The sequence below is a fragment of the Capricornis sumatraensis genome, chromosome 12 (assembly GCF_032405125.1).
Source record: "Capricornis sumatraensis isolate serow.1 chromosome 12, serow.2, whole genome shotgun sequence".
Classification (NCBI taxonomy): Eukaryota; Metazoa; Chordata; class Mammalia; order Artiodactyla; family Bovidae; genus Capricornis; species Capricornis sumatraensis.
The window spans coordinates 83830763-83849034 of record NC_091080.1 but is presented as its reverse complement, the minus strand read 5'-3'; the positions used below and the strand labels follow the sequence as shown (position 1 = coordinate 83849034).

At 41.9% G+C, this 18272-nt stretch overlaps 1 protein-coding gene across 8 annotated transcripts in view; it reads left to right on the top strand.

Annotated features, from left to right (window-relative positions):
- Window positions 1–18272, top strand: part of DOCK9 (dedicator of cytokinesis 9) — a 290025-nt gene that overhangs the window by 258267 nt on the left and 13486 nt on the right. For 4 of the 8 annotated variants that reach the window (XM_068984765.1, XM_068984760.1, XM_068984766.1 and 1 more), the window contains exons 46-48: window positions 14137–14259; window positions 14921–15034; window positions 16583–16729. In XM_068984765.1, coding sequence (XP_068840866.1) covers window positions 14137–14259; window positions 14921–15034; window positions 16583–16729 — 384 coding nt within the window. Of the gene's footprint in view, window positions 1–14136; window positions 14260–14920; window positions 15035–15244; window positions 15251–15699; window positions 15736–16582; window positions 16730–18272 lie in introns of all 8 variants that reach the window. The other 4 variants (XM_068984763.1, XM_068984767.1, XM_068984762.1 and 1 more) reach the window with 2 other exon arrangements.

Sequence of the window (18272 nt, the reverse complement as noted above, 5' to 3'; positions counted from 1 at the left end):
TGTGAATTTAACTCAGATGACCATTATATCTACTACTGCGGGCAGGAATCCCTCAGAAGAAATGGAGTAGCCATCATGGTCAACAAAAGAGTCTGAAATGCAATACTTGGATGCAGTCTCAAAAACGACAGAATGATCTCTGTTCGTCTCCAAGGCAAACCATTCAATATCACAGTTATCCAAGTCTATGCCCCAACCAGTAACGCTGAAGAAACTGAAGTTGAACGGTTTTATGAAGACCTACAAGACCTTTTAGAACTAAAACCCCAAAAAGATGTCCTTTTCATTATAAGGGACTGGAATGCAAAAGTAGGAAGTCAAGAAACACCTGGAGTAACAGACAGATTTGACCTTGGAATGCAGAATGAAGCAGGGCAAAGACTAATAGAGTTTTGCCAAGAAATGCACTGGTCATAGCAAACACCCTCTTCCAACAACACAAGAGAAGACTCTACACATGGACATCACCAGATGGTCAACACCGAAATCAGATTGATTATATTCTTTGCAGCCAAAGATGGAGAAGCTCTATACAGTCAACAAAAGCAAGACCAGGAGCTGACTGTGGCTCAGATCATGAGCTCCTTATTACCAAATTCAGACTCAAATTGAAGAAAGTAGGGAAAACCGCTAGACCATTCAGGTATGACCTAAATCAAATCCCTTATGATTATACAGTGGAAATGAGAAATAGATTTAAGGGCCTAGATCTGATACATAGAGTGCCTGATGAACTATGGAATGAGGTTCGTGACATTGTACAGAAGACAGGGATGAAGACCATCCCCATGAAAAGAAATGCAAAAAAGCAAAATGGCTGTCTGGGGAGGCCTTACAAATAGCTGTGAAAAGAAGAGAGGCAAAAAGCAAAGGAAAAAGGAAAGATATAAGCATCTGAATGCAGAGTCCCAAAGAATAGCAAGAAGAGACAAGAAAGCCTTCTTCAGCAATCAATGCAAAGAAATAGAGGAAAACAACAGAATGGGAAAGACGAGAGATCTCTTCAAGAAAATTAGAAATACCAAGGGAACATTTCATGCAAAGAGGGGCTCGATAAAGGACAGAAATGGTATGGACCTAACAGAAGCAGAAGATATTAAGAAGAGGTGGCAAGAATACACGGAAGAACTGTACAAAAAAGATTTTCACGACCCAGATAATCATGATGATGTGCTCACTCATCTAGAGCCAGACATCTTGGAATGTGAAGTCAAGTGGGCCTTAGAAAGCATCACTACGAACAAAGCTAGTGGAGGTGATGGAATTCCAGTTGAGCTATTTCAAATCCTGAAAGATGATGCTGTGAAAGTGCTGCACTCAATATGCCAGCAAATTTGGAAAACTCAGCAGTGGCCACAGGACTGGAAAAGGTCAGTTTTCATTGAATCCCAAAGGAAGGCAATGCCAAAGAATGCTCAAACTACCACACAATTGCCCTCATCTCACATGCTAGTAAAGTAATGCTCAACATTCTCCAAGCTAGGCTTCAGCAGTATGTGAACTGTGAGCTCCCTGATGTTCAAGCTGGTTTTAGAAAAGGCAGAGGAACCAGAGATCAAATTGCCAACATCCGCTGGATCATGGAAAAAGCAAGAGAGTTCCAGAAGAACATCTGTTTCTGCTTTATTGACTATGCCAAAGCCTTTGACTGTGTAGACCACAATAAACTGTGGAAAATTCTGAAAGAGATGGGAATACCAGACCACCTAACCTGCCTCTTGAGGAATCTGTATGCCGGTCAGGAAGCAACAGTTAGAACTGGACATGGAACAACAGACTGGTTCCAAATAGGAAAAGGAGTACGTCAAGGCTGTATATTGTCACTCTGTTTATTTAACTTATATGCAGAGTACATCATGAGAAATGCTGGACTGGAAGAAACACAAGCTGGAATCAAGATTGCCAGGAGAAATATCAATAACCTCAGATATGCAGATGACACCACCCTTATGGCAGAAAGTGAAGAGGAACTAAAAAGCCCCTTGATGAAAGTGAAAGAGGAGAGTGAAAAAGTTGGCTTAAAGCTCAACATTCAGAAAACGAAGATCATGGCATCTGGTCCCATCACTTCATGGGAAATAGATGAGGAAACAGTAGAAACAGTATCAGACTTTATTTTCCGGGCTCCAAAATCATTGCAGATGGTGACTGCAGCCATGAAATTAAAAGACGCTTACTCCTTGGAAGAAAAGTTATGACCAACCTAGATAGTATATTCAAAAGCAGAGACATTACTTTGCCAACTAAGGTCCGTCTAGTCAAGGCTATGGTTTTTCCAGTAGTCATGTATGGATGTGAGAGTTGGACTGTGAAGAAGGCTGAGTGCCAAAGAATTGATGCTTTTGAATTGTGGTGCTGGAGAAGACTCTTGAGAGTCCTTTGGACTGCAAGGAGATCCATTCTGAAGGAGATCAACCCTGGGATTTCTTTGGAAGGAATGATGCTAAAGCTGAAACTCCAGTACTTTGGCCACCTCATGTGAAGAGTTGACTCGTTGGAAAAGACTCTGATGCTGGGAGGGATTGGGGACAGGAGGAGAAGGGGACGATAGAGGATGAGATGGCTGGATGGCATCACGGACTCGATGGACGTGAGTCTGAGTGAACTCCGGGAGATGGTGATAGACAGGGAGGCCTGGTGTGCTGCGATTCATGGGGTTGCAAAGAGTCAGACACAACTGAGCGACTGAACTGAGCAATTTCTGCAAGTTTCTTGCCAAAGCGGGGTCACCTTGCAGCCACTTCTCCCTGAGTAGACAGTTTTGAAATAAAGCTAGGTATCTGAAAAAAAGCCAGTTTTCTGCTATGTTCCCTGATTTTCTTCTTCCATGCGTGTCTGCCAGAAGAGCTTTTCATGTGTGCCTGCCTCCCCTCAACTTTAAAGCAAAATGAAACATTCGGGAGAAAGCTTTTTAATCATGCCCTTCTTTTAAGGAAAAATAAAGTGGTCTGTTTCTTCATGTGAAAAGAAAGAACGGAGAAAGGAGTAAGCATCTTCTGCCTCTGTTGTAGTTGCTTTTAATGAGTGGAGGTCCTGCTTAACATCAGGACTTTTGATCATGTTCATGCCAGTAAGCAGGGCCCATGAGCAAACATCCTCCATGACACCGACCATCCATGAATCAGTTCTCAAAGTGAGGCCCCGAGGCCCCTGGGGTCCCCAGTAACCTTTCAGGAAGTCTTTGAGGTCCTTCCTTTTCCACCTGTCTCCGTGAGGCTGGATTTTCTTTGTCTGCATCATCCAGAATAATATATTGAAGAGGCTGAATGCAGAAGCAGAGGCCAGAATCTAGGCTGCTCCTATGAAGCCAGACATTAGAGTGGCAAAAATGTAGAACAAGGCCACTCTCCTTAATTTTTTTTTGAAAAAATTTTCCCATTAAAAACATTATTTTTGTTAACATGTAATCAGTTTATTATTATGAGCTTGGATTAATCCATAAATATTTTTACATTTCTTCAGTGTTCACTCCTAATATTATAAATATTGAGAGATAACATCCATATACATAAAAGTTCTCACTTATTTTTAAAGAATTCTCAATGATTTTTATAATATGTAAAAGGATCTTAAACCTCAAAGGCTTAAGAACCACCGTCAAAAATTCTGTGGTTTCAAATGACTCCCTAAATTAAAAAGTAACCATGAGAAAGGAAGATAATATATTGAGTGATTTTACATTTAAAAATTAATTTTAGCCAAAATATGTAAAGTTCTCTTAAGTATTCTGAAGGGGGGGAAAAAAGCCAGTTGGTTATTACATGGTATTCACCATTCAACTGTCTCTCCACCTTGACGTCCCTGGACCAATGATAGTTTTTAATTTTTCACTCTGACGTGTGAACCTGACCCTCAGCAACAAGGCCCACATGCTCTTGGCATTGAACTCTTCACTTCAAGGAGAGCTTGACTGGGTTTTTCCCTGAAAAGAAGCCTGAACGCATTGGCTCCTTGGAAGAACCACCCTTGTCCCCTATCTCCCAGTCAGTTCTCTGGAGCACAGCACTTTTGTTTAGAATTCGCGATAAGGGAAACAGCAATACCAAGAACAACTAAAGATTTGAAAGTTAAACAGTTCCAAATAACCTGTCCTCAGGGATGATAAAATGAAGTTCAGGATGGCTCATCAGATTAAGTCATAGGCTGGAAAGAGACTCAGGAGCAGAGCCTAGGCAGTCGCCTAGGGATGGAGCACTGTGTAACCAAGGGCAGATTGATTGGGGAAATTTGTGAATGGCACCCACTCTGAGTAATATCTAAACATGTGATGGGGAAAACTTTATCAGCTCTTTTTCAGAATATAGATTTTCCACCCTGTCCTCAAAGCATAAAGTTGGTAAATCTTTAACAAGGTCCATAGTCCATGACGACCTGTCACGATTAGGATGCGACCCGGGGGTTGTAAAGTCCCAAGCAAGCCCTGCACGTTAAGATGGAAAACAGCCAGCAGTGAAAAAATAGTGTGTACCAAAAGTCACAATGACAGAAATGCCATGTGACCGTTTTTGCCCTGGCCCTCAAGAGGTTTCAAGAAAAAGGGAAAGTTGAATATCTCTGCCAGAGGAGTTTTGGGGAAAGCTGGTGGGAATGGGTGTGGAACAATAGCTTAATAAAAATTGTTGCCCTTGTAATCTGCATTATTAGATACATATAAATGCCTAAGATGCTCTCCTATGTGATTTTAGAGACATGACCTAAAAATGTGCGATTCTCCTGGCAGGAGTCCTCTGATGAGCTTTCCCTGGTAGCAGTCCGTCCTGCCTGACTCTGACCCAAAGAGCAGACTCCCTCACGGCTGCTTTTGATTAAAGAGAAACAGCCCATTCCTGTTTACATTTTGTCTTACAAACCAGAGCCTATGCAGATGGAAGCATTCTGTCTCCTGGGGTGTCTGAATTGCATACAACCCCATGTAATCAAAGAGACCCTTCCTCTTTATCCCATACAGTCAGAGTCCCACAAGGAAACGGCACACGCATGGAAGCAGCTCTAACAAAGAGACTGTTTTGAGAAGTTTTGTTGGGGTTTGGGGGAACCAGCGAGGAATACTGCAGAAGCCTGGAGGTGGGCAGCAGCTGGCCTGCCACCGTCTACCTGTGTGCTAAGGGCAGGGCAAGAGAACCACACAGAGGGGTCCCCTGCCGGGCTCAGTCCTGGCCCGGGGGCAGGGAGGGAGGGAGGGACAGCCACCCCCCACTCCTCCTGCCCAAATTGCTCTGTAACTCCCAAATCAACATGCACTGAAGCAGTTTTGCAATCATTTGGGGACCTGCACAGAGCCTCACCAAGTTTAGAGCCCACACGTTCCCAGATGAGGCCGAGCAAGTAACACTCTGCCTCCTTGTTCGTTCGGCTCCTGCTGTAAACAGGGGTCCTTGCCCAGCCTCAGAGTGTGGTACTAAAATGCTGTCCAGTGTTCCTGAGCTCAGGACGTCCCTGACTTGTTGGATAAGCTCCATTCAGACAGCAGTGATAGCATTTTTGGTCATGGGTTCAACGTTAATCATACAGCAGCAGTATGTGCTAAATTAGCTGTCTTTAAAAAAAACACATAAAACAAGCTTATGTACTAATCAGTTGTCAAAATTTTATAACCCAAGCCTAACCTATATGAGAAACGCTGGGCTGAAAGAAGCACAAGCTGAAATCAGGATTGCCGGGAGAAATATCAATAACCTCAGATATGCAGATGACACCACCCTTATGGCAGAAAGTGAAGAGGAACTAAAACGCCTCTTGATGAAAGTGAAAGAGGAGAGTGAAACAGTTGGCTTAAAGCTCAACATTCAGAAAATGAAGATCATGGCATCTGGTCCCATCACTTCATGGGAAATAGATGGGGAAACAGTGGAAACAGTGTCAGACTTTATTTTGGGGGGCTCCAAAATCACTGCAAATGGTGATTGCAGCCATGAAATTAAAAGACGCATACTCTTTGGAAGGAAAGTTATGACCAACCTAGATAGCATATTAAAAAGCAGAAACATTACTTTGCCAACAAAGGTCCATCTAGTCAAGGCTATGGTTTTTCCAGTGGTCATGTATGGATGTGAGAGTTGGACTGTGAAGAAAGCTAACCGTCAAAGAATTGATGCTTTTGAATTGTGGTGTTGGAGAAGACTCTTGAGAGTCCCTTGAACTGCAAGGAGATCCAACCAGTCCATTCTAAAGGAAATCAGTCCTGGGGGTTCATTGGAAGAACTGATGCTAAGGCTGAAACTCCAATACTTTGGCCACCTCATGCGAAGAGTTGATTCATTGGAAAAGACTGATGCTGGGAGGGATTGGGGGCAGGAGGAGAAGGGGACGATAGAGGATGAGATGACTGGATGGCCTCACCGACTTAATGGACATGAGTTTGAGTGAACTCTGGGAGTTGGTGATGGACAGGAAGGCCTGGCGTGCTGCAATTCATGGGGTTGCAAAGAGTCGGGAGACGACTGAGCAACTGAACTGAACTGAACCCTATATATCCCTGAGGAATGGGGGTTCAGTGTGTGCACATTCAGTGTTGGCAGTAGTGACCTTATAGAACATGACCACAGTGAATAATGAGGATCGATGGTTTGGCACACTCCAGTTTTGCTCCCCAGACCAATAAGGGTCAGTGTTCACAGAGTAAGCACATGAGGTCAACCAGGCAGGTTACTGCCTTGTATTAGCCAAACGGTCTCTATTCAGAAACAACAAGCATAAAACGTTTACACCTACAGAACATCCCAAGAGAGAGTTTATCAACACAACACCTTCGATGGTTCCTCTGTTTCCATCTCATCCAAGCTCAGTGACTTATCTGTAACCCTATAAGGGTTGTCTAAGCATCTACTTTTCCATGACTGAGACTGCTCTTAGAACCATAAAAGCTATATAGCATATCTTCATTTTCACAAGGATTCTCCAAGCCAGTAGCTGTAGGGAACGTGCAAGGATTTCCTAAGTGTCCTTGTGCTGGAGACAGAGGTGGACATGATGCAGCCCCTGCCCCCAGCACACGGCACGCCTTCTGATGCTTCGTGGCCTTTGAGGAGAACACCTAAACCACAATCTGAAGCGAGAGTCGTCTCAGCTCTCTTTGGCCTGGAAACGTCTAGCACCTACGTGTGTCGATTTGTTCCATAAACTAGCTGTGTGCCATGTGCTGACCCAGGGGCATATAAGAGGGGCGCCTGCCTCAGGAAGTTTCACCTGGTGTGATAGTCCTCAAGCTTTAACGTGCTTAAAACTTACTTGGATTCCTGTTACAAATCCAGATCCCCAGCCCCAGATCCAGTTGGGTGACTGTAGTGCCTGGGAATCTGTATTTTTAATAAGCATCCAAGGTGATTATTCTGATACAAGGGATTTTCAGCTATATCTTGAGAAAATGATAATACAGTGGAAATATGAATGATGTCATGATGTAGGCCATTGCCCAAGTCAGGTCATGTGCTGACAGTTATCCCAAATGGTAGATAATCGAGACAGCTAGCAAAGGGCTGATGCTGAAGCTCCAATACTTTGGCCACCTGATGCGAAGAGCTGACTCACTGGAAAAGACCCTGATGCTGGGCAAGATTGAAGCTAGGAGGAGAAGGCACGGACAAAGGATAAGATGATTGGAATGGCATCACCAACTCAATGTACATGAGATTGAACAAACTCTGGGAGATAGTGAAGGACAGGGAAGGCTGGCGTGTTGCAGTCCATGAGGTCGCAAAGAGTTGGACACAACTGAGCGACTGAGCAACAATAAGCTTCCTGGGAAAGGTTAAATTAAATCATTCAACTGTAAGATGCAGCAAATATTATTTAACTGAAAAAAAATTTTTAAATATCCTGCACATACATAGGCTCATAAGGCATTTTGAAGCATACATGCACACACACGCACACATGCTCAGCATTAGAGAGTCATCTCCACAGACAGGTCCTTGCTGCCCTCAGTTGCCCACACCTAAAAACAACTGACTAATTCCCTTTAAACAGCTTCCTGAATGGCTCATGAGCTTAGTGTAACGAGACCTTTTTAAGACTAGTCTAATATCATAAAATGTGTACTTTCCAGATGCATAAAATTCATGAAGGTTTTTATCCTTCCCCCTGACCATTAATTACTTACAGTTCTTTGAGCGTGTTGACAATTTAGGGGGAGAAAAAAACTTGGCATTTAGATTTTAAACAAGAGGGAAAACTCTTAGGCTTTCTGTATGACCGCTTTTCAAGGTCACTGCTGTTTGACCACTATCAGTATTAGTTCTGGTTTTCAGGGGATTCCTGAGAATTCAAAGTAAATTAACACTTGGAATTTCTGTTGAGAAAATTGTTCATATATACCCCAATGTTTAGTTACTATGAAGGCTTAGTTGTTATTACTCTTTGTAATTTTGTGTTGACATATGGTCTCTCAAACTTAGTCATCTGTGATTGCTGGTTATTTCAAAGAACCTAATGTACCAACTATAAACATCTAGTTGTAGAGTTGACATTCAGCTCCGTTCAGTCGCTCAGTCGTGTCTGACTCTTGATGCAACCCCATGAACCACAGCATGCCAGGCCTCCCTGTCCATCACCAACTCCCGGAGTCCACCCAAACCCATGTCCGTTGAGTCAGTGATGCCATCCAACCATCTTATCATCTCGTCCCCTTCTCCTCCTGCCCTCAATCTTTCCCAGCATCAGGGTCTTTTCCAATGAGTCAGCTCTTCGCATCAGGTGGCCAAAGTATTGGAGTTTCAGCTTCAACATCAGTCCTTCCAATGAGCACCCAGGACTGATCTCCTTTAGGATGGACTGGTTGGATCTCCTTGTAGTCCAAGGGATTCTCAAGAGCCTTCTCCAACACCACAATTCAAAAGCATCAATTCTTCAGCACCCGGCTTTCTTTATAGTCCAACTTTCACATCCATACATGACCACTGGAAGAATCATAGCCTTGACTAGACGGACCTTTGTTGACAAAGTAATGTCTCTGCTTTTTAATATGCTGTCTAGGTTGGTCATAACTTTTCCTCCCAAGAAGTAAGCGTCTTTTAATTTCATGGCTGCAGTCACCATCTGCAGTGATTTTGGAGCCCAGAAAAATAAAGTCTACCAAATTAAACTCTGATGCTCAGTAATTCATACTCTACCCTTATGAGAGAAGGACTTACCTTTTTAAAAACAAAAGCCATTTTTAGTTTATTAGGTAAAATCTATAACTACTCTGCTTTTTATGGTATACATTATCATTTTTACAAGTGATATTTAGACTGATAAAATATAAATCCTAAATGCCTCCTGACCAGAAGCAAAGATAAAATAATGTCCAGGAACATATATAAGTTGATATGCACCATCAAATTGTGATACTTATTTCATAATTATTTACCAGGCTCTATTCACTTTATCAAACATTCCTGTTTTCCAGCCATTCTGGGGCATTCCTCTGATTGAATGGCAGGTTTTTCCATAATGAAATGAATTGCTCATCATACTGATACGCTGCTTGAATTCAGATGTCATTGTTTTTAAACTTCCCATGTGTTTCTAGTTTGACAAATGAGTAAAAGTAGTATTCACATCTTAGTCTCACAATTAGGAGCACTTGGCCCAGGAGATCACTTATAAGCTCTATTTGATATATATTTATGCTTTATTTGATATATATTTATTAAGTGACTAAATCTCAAACCATTTAAAATATACCTGAAAGGCTGCTATACACAGATAACTTAGGAGGATAGACATAACATCATTTAAAATCAAGGAACATCTTCCTTATAGAATACTTCCTAGTTGTGGCAGTTAATATATGTTTGTGTGTATTTTCATAGCTCATAAAAATTATCTCTATTCAATTATTAGTTTATTTTTAACATGGAAAGGTGCTTCCCTGGTAGTTCAGGTGGTAAAGAATCCACCTGCAATGTGGGAGACCTGCTTCGATCCCTGGGTTGGGAAGATCTCCTGGAGAAGGGAAAGGCTACCCACTCCAGTATTCTTGTCTGGAGAATCCCATGGACAGGAGCCTGAGCGGTTATGGTTCATGGAGTCGCAAAGGGTTAGACACTAAAATCCTGAGTGTGGCTATTTAATCAGTGTTTTTAATCTTTCCGCCTCTTCAGCCTCATCTCTTGGCCCTGTCTGATTCAGATTTTATTCGCCAGCCCTTCAAACTACTTAAGAATGTCGCACACATCACACTGCCATCACTCCCACGTCTCGACCTATGCTGGTCCCTCTCCCTGAAATGTCTCTCCTCGCTTCCTTTCTATTCCCACCTTTCCCCTTTACCCCACTAACTCCTGTCATTGTTAATGCTCAGTCAGTTGTCCCTTTCTGCAACCTTCCATGCCCCTCCCTTCCCCTGTCACTGGATGGTTGCTGCTCCTCTCTGCATCCCTGGTTCCCTGGGCTTAGCCTTATCAGCACACCCACCATCATCTTTTACAATCTCTTTATTGGTCTGCGTAGAGACTCTGAGCTCCATGAGAGCAGGCAGCACTCTCTTCGTTTGATTGCTGGCCACCCCAGGACTCTCCCCAAAGACACACAGACTACTGTAAAGTCAGCAAGTGCCTACTGCTCTCAGTTCAGAGTGCCACCCTTCTGACTTGCAGTTTGGTACATCTCTGAAATCACTGTGGGTTTTCTTTCTCTGTCCTCAATATCTGAACATGTATGTCACATTTCTTCCCTTTGGTGGTCATGAGTCTCTAGTCCATCAGTTCTAGCTGCTCTGAAGGATAACCCACGTGTCTGTTTGGGGGCCTCCTCCTCAGAGCCAGTTTCATGTATATCACATCACCTGCTAAACTATCCCAACCTGCCTTCCACATTTGGTAAAAATCTATAGAGCCATTTTTATAAATTACAGAAACAAAATTTTATTTATATAGACTTGTCTCATAAACCCAGTGTCAAGCACAATGCCTTGCACATAATAGACTCTTGGTAAAATGTGTAGGTGAATGAATGAAGAATCAAGTTAATGCTGTGGTAGTGACTGTGCCTGGTTATAACATGTATAACTCTTTGAGAAGAATTCTCGGTTTTCTACGAGATCACATTAAAGTTACTCTAGAGTCTCGCTGTGCTGCTGTGACTGCTGCAGTGTGGAATTAAGAATCTTTAGGTCTCTTGATCCCATCCACAGTAAGTCGGGTGTCATCACGCTGTATTTACATCTACAGTGTGGACTGTATATAGTTTGAATAAAGCCCAGTAGTGAGAAAAGAAGGGGCCAGATGAATAGTCTGTAAGTTAAACCTGAGAATAGCTTTAAGATGGGTAAGTTCCCATGCCTTTGTCTATTTCGTTATCAGAAGAATACCTTGGTTGTACAAAATTTCCTGATGGGAAATTGGGTCTTCTCAGAATTCATTCGCCTCTGCCATAGTTCCACAGCATCAAGGAGAATGAAGATGCTCAGTAAATCCCCAGTGGTGATGTCTGTGATGTAAGATACGTAAAAATTGCAAGGCTTTGATACAGGAACTCAACTCATTTCCTTACAGTGAAAGACAGCTGTTAGTAATATTGTAAAAATGCAGACTGATTCATTCATCCAAGAAATTCTTGCCTACCAAATATGTATGTGGCACTGTGGGATATTACATTGCTCAGTAGAAATAAGATTCATTTCAAAAACAAATACAAAGTAGAAGTGATGACTGAAATAAGTTTGTTTAACTGGTCTGTTATTTGCTTACAACATTTGGTTTTCAGAGTGTTTTGATAGTAAAATTTTATTTGATCCTTACAACTCCCAAATTACATTAGACCTTTATTACATTTCCCAGTTTTATAAATATGGTAAAGTAAGTATATGGACACTGATATTATATAAATTATATTTTTATGCTTTTCTTTTATGTAGCTTTTTATAATCAGAGAAGCATGAGAAGAATCATAAAAGTTTGCTGTGTTTAACCTGGATAGATTCTCCACTGGAAAAGATCTGAGACAAAACTAAGAGAAAACTGAGCGAGGCTTTGCATCTTCATAATACAGATACAGGATGAACAGATAGCGTGTTAGGACCTTTACTGACGTTTTTCTTTGTCTGTAGCTGTTAGGATAATTACTACATATATCTGACTTTAGTGTTTGCACTTAATGAGACCTACAATAAAAGTATGAGACAACTGGTATACCTCTTTATAAGCTTTGGTACAGAGTTCAGTCACACAGATGAGTTTTATGATTTATATATTGTAAATATGACATAGGAGTTAAATGTCTTGTTTTAAAGATGGTTTATTTAAGTCAGGTAGTATTTTCTGGTGAATTGATTCGAAACTGCTTTTTAAATGTTTATTTTCTTTGGACCTATGAATCATAGACATTAGGACTATAATGAAACATTAGGTTGGTAATGAAACACACAGGTTCTGCCATTCATGTACAGAATAATAGGGGATACAAACATGTTTAAAGGCAACTATAAAAGACTTAAAAATATATTAACAAATTTAATCTAGCAATACATAAATAAGAAGACATTGTGACTAAGTAGGGTTTACCCTGACAATGCACCGTTGGTTCAGCCCTGGAAAGCCAATCAATATAATTCACCATATTAACAGAACAAATAAGGAAAATCATATGACCATCTCAATAGATGCAAAAAAAGCATTTGAAAAAATTCAGTATCTACTCATGAGTTTGCAGGGGGTTGGAGAAACCTAGGAATAGAAAGGAACTTCTTCAAGAAAAAGATTATCTACAAAAAACCTACAGCTAACATCATACTTTATGGTGAAAGACTGAATACTTTCCACCTAAAACTGTGAACAAGACAAGAATATCTACTTTTACCACTCCTGTTCAACACTGCTACAGATTCTAGTCAGTGCAGTAAGAAAAGAAATAAAATTGCCTGTGTTGACAGAAGATGTAATTGTCTTTCGTGACACAAGTAATCCAAAAGAATTTACAAGAGAAGTTACTAAAACTGAGTTTAGCAAGATCATAGGATAGAAGATCAGTATACAAAACTCAACCAACCTTCTTCACACTTAGATACTTATACCATAGTTGCACCATGCTGTTAACAATCACTTTGTATAGTTCCTACAAACATGCCGGATGACTTTAAATCTTACTCAACAAAGGCTTTTACTACAAAAAAAAATCAAAACTGAAAAACAGTACTGTTTATAATAACAGTAAAAACCTGGAAAAATTAGGTATAAATCTGTAGATTTGTATGCTGCTGCTGCTGCTAAGTCGCTTCAGTCATGCCCGACCCTGTGCGACAGCAGCCCAACAGGCTCCCCCGTCCCTGAGATTCTCCAGGCAAGAACACTGGAGTAGGTTGCCACTTCCTTCTCCAATGCATGAAAGTCAAAAGTGAAAGTGAAGTCACTCAGTCATGTCTGACTCCTAGCGACCCCATGGACTACAGCCTACCAGGCTCCTCCATCCATGGGATTTTCCAGGCAAGAGTACTGGAGTAGGTTGTCATTGCCTTCTCCTATTTGTATGCTAAAAACTACCAAACACTGATGAAAGAAATCAGTGAAGTCCTAAGTTCAAGGACTTTAATGGAGGCAGGGTGACTGCCCAAACTTCAGTAGGTAAGAATTTTGAAAGGAAAAGGATGTTGGCAAGGCAGGCACAGTGCCTCCCACACTCCATCACTAAATTCCTCTAAGATGTTTACATTGGTTTGAAGTCACGCTGAGTGACTCTCCATGTCTCAGCATTGTCCTTGTTCCTCAGAAAAGAAAAAAAAATCTAAATCATATTTAGAAAATGAGAACTAAGAACAAAAATTGAGAGCCTATGTGAAGCTATCAATTTCCATTTTTTTTCCCCATGCAGTTAACTACTACCACAGTCACACAATGAGACCTTAATTTCTGTCTGTAAACATGACTGGAAAATAGCTCATTGCAAAAAAGAATGTAGAAGTTAGTATCTAAAAATATTACATATTTTGAGGGGCTTCCCTGGTGGTCCAGTCGTTAAGACTGCGCTTCCACTGCATGGGGCAAGGGTTCAATCCCTGGTCTGGGAAGTAAGATCCCACATGCTCACGTGCAGCCAAAAAAGTTGAATAAAATAATTTTTAAAAATATATTACGTATTTTGAAATCATCTTCACCATTTATGCATTCTGCAAGGAGCGCAGGGTCGGTTTCCCTGTAACACTCTCTCCCTCTCTTTGATCAGGACGTGCTCACAGAGCTCCTGGAACAGTGCGCAGACGGGCTCTGGAAGGCCGAGCGCTATGAGCTCATCGCCGACATCTATAAGCTCATCATCCCCATCTACGAGAAGCGGAGGGACTTCGAGGTATCCGAGTAGTCTGTTGGTTAACTTTTTCAGAGGATGGGGGAGTGACACACATCCCCAGACATTCTTACACGCAGAGAACGTAAGCAGGCCGCTTGAGCACGAGGTCTCTGCCCCTGCACGTGACCCTGGAGGCCACCACCCTCGGAGCCACAAGATGTCACCCCTCTACCCAGACCTCCAATCTCGAAGGACAGGGGTTGGGGATTCTGGCACTCCACTTGCATAAAGTTGTCAGGACCCTGACTTTTAAAATCCCCAGGTGCCTCTTCTCTTAGAACTCTACCTCACTCCACTGATGGGGGAAAAGAGTGACCCTTTCAGCCTTTCTGGGCTGGGGATGCCATCCAGTTTCTCTTTAGCACGTGCTAAGGAATGGAGTAGGAAAAGCAAAAACTACAGGCAGCATCAGAGGACTGAACTGACTCACTGCACTGGGAACCCGATGGGTTCTCAGTATGCCAGATGGCCCTTCGGGTTGGAAACTTAACACTTGGAAATGATCACTGCCAGTTGTCCAGTCAAAACACATTCTTGATCTTTTTTTTTCTTTAACTCAAGTCCAAGGAGTTTTCACCTGCATGATCTCATTTCATTGTTAGTTTCACATCAGTTCTGCTAGCTGCAAATGGGAAAAAACAAGCTGTGTTCTTCCTTGCAGAGGCTGGCCCACCTATACGACACGCTGCACCGAGCCTACAGCAAGGTGACTGAGGTCATGCACTCCGGCCGCCGGCTCCTGGGCACGTACTTCCGAGTGGCCTTCTTCGGGCAGGTGAGCCTCCTCCCTCTCCTATAGTGCATCCCCAGTCCTTTTTTGTTCTTGTTTAGACCCTATAAAGTGGTATTTTGTAAATTTCCCATTTTCTAGAAATTCTAATTTAATGAATTTGTCATGTTTACTATGGTTCTTATCTTCCTCAGTAGTAAACTTTCTGCTTTTTTTTTTTCTTTCTTCCTGTCTTTTCTTTATTACTTTCTTAAGGCAGCGGTAAGTTCTCCCATAAGACATTCTTAGCAGCATCTTTGGTACCTCAGTGTGCTTTGCAAGTTTCAAGTCTGTATGTATATCTGTCCAGTCATTACACACTCCAGAAAAAACCAGATTAACAGTTTATTCCATTCACAGAAATAAATCACCTGTTCCCTTACACATCTATACTGCATGTTTTAAACCAAAATTAAGACTTTCTGGTTTCCTTTGTCCCTGTGCGTCTCTTATCTTTTATAATATTTTTGCAAGTAGATTTACCATTGTAATATTTCAGAAACCTTTTATAAAGAGGTTCATTTATATTTAACTGAAAGTTTAACCTCCAAGTCTCTAACATGATTAAATAGTATAAATTATAATACATGTATTTAGGGTGTGTGGTTTTCAATGAGCTTTATATAACCTTCAATTTATCCTGTTATTTATTGTCTTTTATAACTTTATAGCAATACCAGTTTACAGACAGTGAAACAGATGTGGAGGTAATTACAGTAAATGCTTAAAAAGCAAGTAATACAGTGAATCACTGCATCTAAACTCCTAAGTTTGATGTGGGTGTTTTTTGTCTCATGTTAGCCTGCGTTTTTTCCTTTTATATACCATGTTTTTTGCACCATTTTCTCTCTTTTATTTTAGATGAGAAATGTTTTTTAAAAATTTATTTCAAATATTAACTCCAATTTGGGCTTTTTAGTTTTCAACCTTTTTCACTTCCCAAGCAATTTTCTCAGCCTTGTCGTATTCAGACCCGACTGGTGCTAAAACAGGTGATGACTGGCGATTATAAAAATATTTTCTGATATTATGCAACAATCCTTTCCTACTTTTTCTCATCAGTGAAGCAAAATGGAATTTACACCAACTTTACGTAACTTTTGCCAAACATACTCTCCAGGCCAGAATGCTTCTGTTGATACTGTAAAATCCCGTGTAGATGGGAGAGGTCAGAAGTGGGGGGGTGTGCATGTCTGAGGCCAGCCCATTGCTGAGACATGTCTTAGTGAGTTCTGTTCCTTGGGAATGTGAAACAGGCTTGAGTGCCATCATTCGACTTCACTGAGAGAACACAGTCTTGAATCCCCAATTTCTTATTCACTCAACACTTAATGATCACATTCTTGGATGAGTTTGCAGTTTTGTGTTTTTCCTTTATCTTCACACCCAGACCTCACGTTATTATCATTTTCCTTCCTATTTGGAAAGCCCGATTTTGTTTTTAGAATCACTCCCTTTTTTGTTGTTGTTAACCCTTGTAACAAAAGACTCATTCCCTGTGGTCAGCCTTGGGCTTGTGTCTGGGGGCAGCTCTAATTGTGCGTAATGTCACAGGGGTTCTTTGAAGATGAAGATGGAAAGGAGTATATTTACAAGGAACCCAAACTCACACCTCTGTCAGAAATTTCTCAGAGACTTCTCAAACTTTATTCAGATAAATTTGGTGCTGAAAACGTCAAGATGATACAAGATTCTGGCAAGGTATGGACCATGCTTGTAAATGTATCATAGATTGATCATATATATTCATAAATGTGTGTCAAAAAAAGAAGATGCAGGAAAAAGTTAAGAATGGTTGACTTTGAGTGACAAGTGTATTTTTTTTCCCCCTAATACGTTTCTATGCTTCCCTGATATCCTTCATGAAGCGGTCCTTTATTTCATAACTTTAAACAGATATTCTTTTAAAAAATAATTAATATCTGAAAGGACACACCATTTTTAGTCCAGCTATTTAGAAACTCCGTAGGAGTAGGGTCCTAGGTTCTGTCAGTCACTGCTCTTTTTCCTTGGACTTAGCACAATGTCTGGTTGATTGACTGATGGACGGACAGAGGGATGAGCAGACAGACCAAGGAAGGAACTAACTAGCCAGCACATCTGTAGGAATGAGATTTATGTTCTCCTTAGACAGGCTGTCCTCTGCTGAGTTGCCCTCACACGAGGACCATTTCTGAACCTCCACACTTTCCTTGTGTATTTACGTGTTGTACCGACTTTAGGACATCTCCCAAGAGATGGGATCCTCTTGCCTCCTGAAACTCAGGTCTAGTGGAGCTCCTGTTCTTTGCATTTACAAACGTTCCTCCTGTTCAGTTTCCAACAGCAATAAGCTCGACCTCTTTCTCAGTCCATCCTTTTGGAGGAGCCTCAGTTCATGTTTTTGTCCTGAGCCCTGCGTAGGCGTCTCCAGTGTCTGGAATTTATGTCCTTGGGGCCCTTCCCTTTCTCCAGAGAAGAATCTTGCAGTCTCCTGCCCAGGTGGTAGGGAGGGGACAAGGGAGGAGGTAATTCTGGATGCTGGAGGCAGATGAGCAAGGGTGAAGGTCCCACGTTCAGCCTGCAGCCTTCCAGCTGCCCTTCCACCTGCGTCCTACTCTGTACCTTGCCCCCGCTTTCTGCTGAGACTGGCGAACCCACTTAGACTCTTTCCAGACCGGTTTCTCCAAGGAACAATCTGTTCTTTTCTTGGGGGTGGGGACTTGGGAAGGGAGCCTGGGGTTCTGCCACCACCCACCATAGACTCTGGGCCACTCACCAAACCATACCTCCCCTGGTCACCCTAATCCTAGTGCTGGTCTTCTCCAGACGCCCATCTCTTCAGGTTGCTGAAACAGATACCATAGACCAGGTAGCATACAAACAACAGAAATTTATTCCTCACCATTCAGGAGAGAGACGGGAAGTCCAAGGCCAAGGCACCAGCAGACTCAGTCTTCTGAGTGAGATTCTTCTTACTGGAGCATAGACTTATCGCTGTGTCTTCATGTGGAAGAAGGGCTGAGGGAGCTCTGTGGGGGCCTTGTATAAGGGTACTAATTCCATTCATGAAGGCCCCACCCTCCTAACCTAATCATCTCCTACCTTCCAAAACCACTACATTAGAGGTTAAGATTTCTACATGAGAATTTTGGGGGAACACAGATGTCCAGTCCATCACAGCAGGCTTCTGAGGGGTGCTCTGGCTTCCTCCTTGTTGCCCCTTCCATGGGAATGTGGATTAGAACTTTAACCCCCGTGCACC